General features: G+C 49.3%; 1 protein-coding gene across 1 annotated transcript; it reads right to left on the bottom strand.

Moving 5' to 3' along the window:
• Nucleotides 1–455: 455 nt before the first annotated feature.
• LOC132834538 (cystatin-B-like) lies at nucleotides 456–8,686 on the bottom strand. The gene is made up of 3 exons (XM_060853469.1): nucleotides 8,551–8,686; nucleotides 2,292–2,393; nucleotides 456–1,016 (listed from the first exon to the last, which is right to left on the bottom strand). The coding sequence occupies exons 1-3, from the start codon at nucleotides 8,623–8,625 to the stop codon at nucleotides 885–887; spliced, it is 309 nt and encodes a 102-aa protein (XP_060709452.1). The 5' UTR covers nucleotides 8,626–8,686; the 3' UTR covers nucleotides 456–884.
• Between the last annotated feature and the right edge of the window lie 209 nt (nucleotides 8,687–8,895).

Raw genomic sequence — 8,895 nt, 5'->3', positions numbered from 1 at the left:
TGGAGTTTTTCCTGCATATGAACAGAATTCTCTTCCACTGGGCTGACCCAGTCTTTCTGCCCTGAAAACATGGTGGCTCTGAATTTTATTTAACCTATTAGTAGTCCCTGGTCTTTTTTCTGTATGTCATAAAAGTTTAACATTTACTCCATCGGTTATCACCATATATATCGAACGAGATACTCAACAAAAGTCCACAGTCCATCTTGGAAGTGATACCTTTAATTCACTATTCCAGATGGCTTTCTGACCATTAAAAAAAAACTTCCATAGAACTGAATCCATACCTATATTTTATCTCTACTTCAAAATCTAATTTACAAATCCTGATCTGTCAGACACCACCTTTCCTGTGTTCAGATAGAAGCCGGTATCCCTCAGGGCACTCAACAATTGTTTTTCATATCCATCTGACCTTACTTCCAAAATTGAAAGAATCAACGGCCACAAGTAAATGCATCAGAATGCTTTTATTGAATATTTTGTGATGCAATTACAGTTGATTAGCTTTCCAGGGGCATGCCGTGGCAGAGGAACCTTTCAGATCTCCCGTGACTGGGGTGGCTTTACACAAAACGTGATCCCATGAGCACAGCATTAAAGCTTTTCTGACTGGTGATGTTTTGTGTGATGGGTAGAGTGGGTTTTTGTATTGGAATCATTAATCCCGTGGAGCATTAGGAATAAACACCGAGCTAACATTTGTTGCCCTGTTACTAATTGGTCTGGAGAAGGTCAAGTGCCTCCTTGAACCACTCCAGTGTATTTGGGGGAGGGAGAGTCCAGTGATCAGGAGGGAAAGGGAGGCAAAAAGCAGGGAGTTTGTTTATAAATGGTGTTTGAGCGTGAGGGGAGGGACATGCAGGCAATGTGCTGGGTCTCTCCTAGAAGGCCTCGAGTTCATCAAACAGCTTCTTGTTGGTTTGGATATCCGACAGTGATAGTTTCTCATCAGAAGAGGGCAGTGGCTCGAACACCCGCATGTGGATGTACTCATTGGCATCCCCAACCACAACCTGCAAAATAAAAAGACAGCAATAAGTTTTCAATGTAATGGGGGGGCAGTGCTGTTGTTGGACTGGGGTGAACAAAATTAAAAAAAAACACAACACCAGATTATAGTCGATAAGTTTATTTGGCAGCTTTTGGAGAGCTGCTCTTTCATCAGGTAGCTAGTTTGTACTTGCCAATATACCTGTTGGCTGTGACCTGGTGTTGTGTGATTTTTAAATTCACAAAGGATGCATACAATTTCAGTTATACCTTTTGGTCACTCAATACTGACCCTTCAACAGTGAAAACTGTGTCAGTTCGCCACCCTATCTTTTTCTGGAACCAGTTCCAATCCCTACACCCCTCCCGATCTCTGTAACCCCTCCAGCCCCTGCATCCCTCCCTATCTCTCTAACCTCATCCAGCCCCTACACCCCTCCCGATCTCTGTAACCCCCTCCAGCCCTTGCATCCCTCCCTATCTCTCTAACCTCCTCCAGCCCCTACACCCCTCCCGATCTGTCTAACCCCCTCCAGCCCCTACACCCCTCCCGATCTCTGTAACCCCCTCCAGCCCCTGCATCCCTCCCTATCTCTCTAACCTCCTCCAGTCCCTCCTGAGTTGTCCATGAGCTCATACGTTTCCACCCATCTCTCTTGTCTTTTACTGGGGCATTACAGAAATCTGTGATCAAATCTTCCCCAAATAATGTGTTCCCAGTGAGTTGAGACATTGGTTTATTGAAGTAACAGAGAAACCGAATGAAACAGAATGCAAACTTTTCAAACACTGAACAGAGTGAGTTTTCCCAATGATGTGATTTTGATATTGATTGAAGGAGGGAACAATAAGACTTTGAAACAGTGAACAGTGAAGTGCGGTTGGATTTAGATGTGAAGTAGGAACACGAGAGGGAAGATTGTGGTCAGGATGTCAGTAGATTGGATAGCGGCAGAGAAGGCATCACGGAGAGCAGCAGGAAGTGGGGTTGTCTGATACAGAGTTGGAAGAAGGATGTCACAGCGAGTGCAAGGTGTAAGGATGAGGTGAGAGAGAAATAACTCTGACAGCAGATCACAAAGGCAGGAATAGTGATAAGCAGGAAGGATAGCATCCTGGTGGGTCAGTACATAGAGGCACTCGGGACACAATCAGATCCTGAGCGAATAACACAGCAGGCTCCAGGGGCTGAATAGCCACAGCACTTTGTAATTTATCTGGTTTTTAGACAGAGCCTTTGGATGGATTCTGTGAAGGTAAAACTGTCAGAGGATAACAGGGTGTCTGTATTTACAAACCTTGATGAAGTAATTTGTTCCAGCAACCACTTGTGAGCGATAAGAGATTGCCTGATAAACATGCAGAGGGCGTTTCAACTTTTCCACAACTGAGCATTTCAACTGGGGACAAACACAGTGGAGAAAAACAGAAAATGTCAGCATTAGTGAACAATGCAGTATCAGAGGGTCAGTACTGAGGGAGTGCTGCACTGTCAGAGGGTCAGTACTAAGGGGGTGCCGTACTGTCAGAGGGTCAGTACTGAGGGAGTGCCGCACTGTCAGAGGGTCAGTACTGAGGGAGTGCTGCACTGTCAGAAGGTCAGTACTGAGGGAGTGCCGCACTGTCAGAGGGTCAGTACTGAGGGGGTGCCGCACTGTCAGAGGGTCAGTACTGAGGGAGTGCCACACTGTCAGAGGGTTAGTACTGAGGGAGTGCCGCACTGTCAGAGGGTCAGTACTGAGGGAGTGACGCACCATCAGAGGGTCAGTACTGAGGGAGTGGCGCACTGTCAGAGGTTCAGTACTGAGGGAGTGGCGCACTGTCAGAGGTTCAGTACTGAGGGAGTGCCGCACTGTCAGTGGGTCAGTACTAAGGGAGTGTCGCACTGTCAGAGGGTCAGTACTGAGGGGGTGCTGCACTGTCAGAGGGTCAGTACTGAGGAACTGCCGCACTGTCAGAAGGTCAGGACTGAGGGAGAGTCGCACTGTCGGAGGGTCAATACTGAGGGAGTGGCGCACTGTCAGCGGGTCAGTACTGTGTGAGTGCTGCTTGTCAGTGTGTCAGTACTGAGGGAGTGCCGCACTGTCAGGGGGTCAGTACTAAGGGAGTGCCGCACTGTCAGTGGGTCAGTACTGAGGGAGTGCCGCACTGTCAGAGGGTCAGTACTGAGGGAGTGATGCACCATCAGAGGGTCAGTACTGAGGGAGTGGCGCACTGTCAGAGGGTCAGTCCTGAGGGAGTGACGCACCATCAGAGGGTCAGTACTGAGGGAGTGGCGCACTGTCAGAGGGTCAGTCCTGAGGGAGTGACGCACCATCAGAGGGTCAGTACTGAGGGAGTGGCGCACTGTCAGAGGGTTAGTACTGAGGGAGTGGCGCACTGTCGGAGGGTCAGTGCTGAGGGAGGGCCACGCTGTCCGTGGGTCAGTGCTGAGGGAGTGCCGCGCTGTCGGAGGGTCAGTGCTGAGGGAGTGCTGCATTGTCCGTGGGTCAGTACTGAGGGAGGGCCGCGCTGTCCATGGGTCAATGCTGAGGGAGGGTCGCGCTGTCCATGGGTCAGTGCTGAGGGAGGGCCGTGCTGTCCGTGGGTCAGTACTGAGGGAGGGTCGCGCTGTCCGTGGGTCAGTACTGAGGGCGGGTTCTGGATCAGTGGGTGCTGGAAGAGCACAGCAGTTCAGGAAGCATCCAAAGTGCAGCGATTCGACGTTTCGGGCAAACACCCTTCATCAGAAATAAAGGCAGTGAGCCTGAAGCGTGGAGAGATAAGCTAGAGGAGGGTGGGGGTGGAGAGAATGCTGCATAGAGTTCAATGGGTGAGTGGGGGAGGGGATGAAGATGATAGGTCAGGGAGGAGAGGGTGGAGTAGATAGGTGGAAAAGGAACTAGGCAGGTCAGACAATCTGGACAAGTCATGGGGACAGTGCTGAGCTGGAAGTTTGGAACTCGGGTGACTTGGGGGAAGGGGAAATGAGGAAGCTGTTGAAGTCCACATTGATGCCCTGGGGTTGAAGTGTCCCGAGGCGGAAGATGAGGTGTTCTTCCTCCAGGTGTCTGGTGGTGAGGGAGCGGCGGTAAAGGAGGCCCAGGACCTCCATGTCCTCGACAGAGTGGGAGGGGGAGTCAAAATGTTGGGCCACGGTACGGTGTGGTTGATTGGTGCGGGTGTCTCGGAGATGTTCCCTAAAGCGCTCTGCTAGGAAGCGCCCAGTCTCCCCAATGTAGAGGAGACCACATCGGGAGCAACGGATACAATAGATGACATTGTTGGATGTGCAGGTAAAACTCTGATGGATGTGGAAGGCTCCTTTAGGGCCTTGGATAGAGGTGAGGGAGGAGGTGTCGGCACAGGTTTTATAGTTCCTGCTGTGGCAGTGGAAAGTGCCAGGATGGGAGGGAGGGTTGTAGGGGGGCGTGGACCTGACCAGGTAGTCACGGAGGGAACGGTCTTTGCGGAAGGCGGAAAGGGTTGGGGAGGGAATATATATCCCTGGTGGTGGGGTCTTTTTGGAGGTGGCGGAAATGTCAGCAGATGATTTGGTTTATGCGAAGGTTGGTAGGGTGGAAGGTGAGCACCAGGGGCGTTCTGTCCTTGTTATGGTTGGAGGGGTGGGGTCTGAGGGCGGAGGTGCGGGATGTGGACGAGATGTGTTGGAGGGCATCTTTAACCACGTGGGAAGGGAAATTGCGATCTCTAAAGAAGGCGGCCATCTGGTGTGTTCTACGGTGGAACTGGACCTCCTGGGAGCAGATACGGCGGAGGAATTGGGAATTTGGGATGGCATTTTTGCAAGAGATAGGGTGGGAAGAGGTGTAATCCAGGTAGCTGTGGGAGAGTCGGTGGGTTTATAAAAAATGTAAGTGTCAAGTCGGTCATCATTAATGGCGATGGAGAGGTCCAGGAAGGGGAGGGAGGTGTCAGAGATGCTCCAGGTAAATTTAAGGTCAGGGTGGAATGTGTTGGTAAAGTTGATGAATTGCTCAACCTCCTCGTGGGAGCTCGAGGTGGCGCCAATGCAGTCATCAATGTAGCGGAGGAAGAGGTGGGGTGTGGTGCCGGTGTAATTACGGAAGATCAACTGTTCTATGTAGCCAACAAAGAGACAGGCAGAGCTGGGGCCCATTTGTGTACTCAACGCTATGCCTTTGGTCTGGAGGAAGTGGGAGGATTCAAAGGAGAAATTGTTAAGGGTGAGGACTGAGGGAGTGTTGCACTGTCAGAGGGTTAGTACTGAGGGTGTGCTGCATGTCAGAAGGTTAGTACTGACGGAGTGTTGCACTGTCGGAGAGTCAGTACTGAGGGACTGCCGCACTGTCGGAGGGTCAGTACTGAGGGAGTGTCACACAGTCGGAGGGTCAGTACTGAGAGGGGTCAGTACTGAGGGTGTGTTGCACTGTCCGTGGGTCAGTGCTGAGGGAGGGCCGCTCTGTCCGTGGGTCAGTGCTGTGGGAGGGCCGTGCTGTCAGTGGGTCAGTACTGAGGTGTTACAGTAGAGGTTTGGTCGGCCCAGGGAATCCCTGTGGGCTTAGACCTGTAAAGCGCCTCTCGATTTGTTCCGGAGATCGTACTCTTTGGAAGTCTGGAATAAAAATCTCTTACAGACAGTTTAGATTAATTTTAAACATCCCCTTTATTCACTAACAGCATCACTGTTACAACATAACACTTATACCTATTAACTAAACTGACTAGGTTCTAATCACCTCGGAGAGTAGGGTACCACCTCTTCCAGTGCCTCAGCAGTCTACTCCGGTGTACTGCAACAAAGTGGCTTCCTTCATACAAAACTTTACAAAAAACACTGCATGTTCATCCTTAGACAGATAACAGTGAAAGACAACAATTTGTAAGGAAGAGAAGTTAATTGACAGACCTGTGTGCGCTTGACTGATCACTCCTACAGTCCTTGAACTATCCATCTGGTGAGAAAAGCATACCCAGCTGAGTTCGGGGCCTGCTAGCGAGATAAGTCCCGATCATAAAGAGGTACCAGTCTCGGCTAATTGGACAGTCCATCAGGTAACCTTGCACAGCTCGCATGTCTGATACAATTTTTTAATTTCAAAAATATACTTTATTCATAAAATTATTTTGATATCTGTACAATTGGTCATGCCATTCTAATGCACACATTGCATTTCTTTACAAACAGAGATCGGAATTAATCATTCCTATGTACAAGTCTGTACATTGACCATCCAGATATTTTGCTGAGGTGTCAGCGGGGCCCAATTTCTGAGTGTCTGATACAATTGTTTTATGAAATGGCAACTTAGCAAGGAGGGCAAACGTTTGACCATAAAATGGCTTCCCGACAAGATTGTGTCAGGATCTCCTCAATGTTAGGTTTAGAATAATTTGAAGCTGGGAGCAGATTCCTGCTTTTTATCTTAAGCACAGAGTCATTCTGTACCTGAGGCTGAAATGTTACTGTAAGGTTGTATTTAAAATGATTAATGAGTCTCGAATTAAACATGCCTTCTTTTCAAGTTTGTGATTCAAATTCCAACAAGACATAAGATCTGATTAGTTAGAATTGATGGTGGGGCAGTCTGTAAGGTTTATAAAGTGATCTGCAAGAACAGTAAGTAAGTTAAGGCTTCATCAACATTACCTTTTAGAGAGTTTGTATTTAATAACCGGTAATGGCTACTCAATATCATCATAAGTCTACAAAATGCAATTAAATTCAATCCATAGCAGATAAGCACTAAGAATTAATTTTCTACTGGATTCAACAGGCTCAACACGAAAATGGTCTCTCTCTCTCTCTCTCTCTCTCTCTCTCTCTTTCTAGTGTCCTTTTAAACTCTCAAGTCAGAAAAGTTTTTTTTTCTCTTTGTGTCAGCCCTGCTTGCAAGGGGTAATAAGAATCCACTGTAGTAGACAACCATTAATTACAAAGCTTTTGATAGTACAGATTTCGTTTCAGGGTCAGAATCAAACACTGTCATTAATTTCACAAGGGAACGGCTGTGAGTGTTATCACTTGGTGTGCTGTTCACACAGGTTCACTGATGCTAAGGGAAATGTTCTTAATTGTCTTACAGCATCCTGTTATCACTCGGTGAGGCCAGGTATCCCTGCCTTCTGCATTCCTTAAGATCCCCCCATTTTCTGAGCCTTCGTGCCTGTCTATTTTGACGTGCAGTAAAAGTGTTCTATAATTCAGCATCACATTTTAATCTAAATGTTTAAATACAAATTTTAAGGCTGTAGACTTTCTCAGATGGAGTGCCACACTGACCGAGTGTCAGTGCTGAGGGAGTGCCGCACTGACGGAGTGTCAGTGCTGAGGGCGTGCCACACTGACCGAGTGTCAGTGCTGAGGGCGTGCCACACTGACCGAGTGTCAGTGCTGAGGGCGTGCCACACTGACCGAGTGTCAGTGCTGAGGGCGTGCCACACTGACCGAGTGTCAGTGCTGAGGGAGTGCCACACTGACCGAGTGTCAGTGCTGAGGGAGTGCCACACTGACCGAGTGTCAGTGCTGAGGGAGTGCCACACTGACCGAGTGTCAGTGCTGAGGGAGTGCCACACTGACCGAGTGTCAGTGCTGAGGGAGTGCCACACTGACCGAGTGTCAGTGCTGAGGGAGTGCCGCACTGACGGAGTGTCAGTGCTGAGGGCGTGCCACACTGACGGAGTGTCAGTGCTGAGGGCGTGCCACACTGACCGAGTGTCAGTGCTGAGGGCGTGCCACACTGACCGAGTGTCAGTGCTGAGGGAGTGCCACACTGACCGAGTGTCAGTGCTGAGGGAGTGCCGCACTGACGGAGTGTCAGTGCTGAGGGAGTGCCGCACTGACGGAGTGTCAGTGCTGAGGGCGTGCCACACTGACCGAGTGTCAGTGCTGAGGGCGTGCCACACTGACCGAGTGTCAGTGCTGAGGGAGTGTCACACTGACGGAGTGTCAGTGTTGAGGGAGTGCCACACTGACCGAGTGTCAGTGCTGAGGGAGTGCCACACTGACGGAGTGTCAGTACTGAGGGAGTGCCAGACTGACCGAGTGTCAGTACTGAGGGAGTGCCAGACTGACCGAGTGTCAGTGCTGAGGGAGTGCCGCACTGACTGAGTGTCAGTGCTGAGGGAGTGCCGCACTGACCGAGTGTCAGTGCTGAGGGAGTGCTGCACTGTCGGAGGGTCAGTACTGAGGGAGTGCCGCACTGTCAGAGGGTTAGTGCCAATGGAGAGCTGCACTGTCTCAGGGTCGGTACTGACTACCTGTTGCACTGAGATAGGGTCTTTCGGTTGGGACACTAAACCAATCCCACAGGCAGTGGTGAAAGTTGAGCTAATGCCAATGTCTTGGGTAGAAAGGTTTTCTTTCCTCAATCATATAATTCCAAGTTTTCACCAATTCATTCTATTTTTTTGTCTTTTCTGGGGGCTAGCTGTACATAAATGGCACGTGAAATCTGTAACTCACAGCATTGTCTTGAAAACAAAAACCTCAGTTTTATCAAAGACTCAGTGTGGTATCCAGAATTGGTGAAATGTGGCGTGGATTGGTCTGGTTTGTTTTAAAGGGTAAAGTGGAGATGGAGAAAGGTTACTTACACACTGGACAATAGCCTGGATCTCAGTAGTGACAGCTGCAACATCAGATACACCACCAGGTACTTGTGATGCCATTCTTGTTGTCTCTCTCTCCCTCTCTCTCTGTCTCTCTTTCTTGTGTCGCCTTCTGCTCTGTTTCTCTGTCCAGCCTTCTGTGTTTATAAAGTTTCCTCCCTCCTCTTTGACCCCACCCTCAGCCTTTTATGATTCGTTTAATTCTGTCACCTGGAAAATGGGTGATAATGCAGATTCCTGTGTGTGATTGCCTCACTCTCTCCTTCTTTCCTTCCCTTTCTGACACTCGAGCTTTCCATCCTCTTTCCTGTTGCTTCCTCTTTTAATTTC

This window comes from Hemiscyllium ocellatum, chromosome 40 (assembly GCF_020745735.1).
Source record: "Hemiscyllium ocellatum isolate sHemOce1 chromosome 40, sHemOce1.pat.X.cur, whole genome shotgun sequence".
Taxonomy (NCBI): Eukaryota; Metazoa; Chordata; class Chondrichthyes; order Orectolobiformes; family Hemiscylliidae; genus Hemiscyllium; species Hemiscyllium ocellatum.
The sequence above is the reverse complement of the archived record's forward strand: the minus strand, read 5'-3'. Positions and strand labels throughout refer to the sequence as shown.

Coding starts and splice junctions, on each gene's coding strand:
- LOC132834538 (XM_060853469.1), bottom strand. CDS start 8,625: ATGGCATCACAAGTACCTGGTGGTGTATCTGATGTTGCAGCTGTCACT. Junction 2,394..8,550: donor TCCAGGCTATTGTCCAGTGT/GTAAGTAACCTT, acceptor GTTTGTCCCCAG/TTGAAATGCTCAGTTGTGGA. Junction 1,017..2,291: donor GAACAAATTACTTCATCAAG/GTTTGTAAATAC, acceptor TTTATTTTGCAG/GTTGTGGTTGGGGATGCCAA.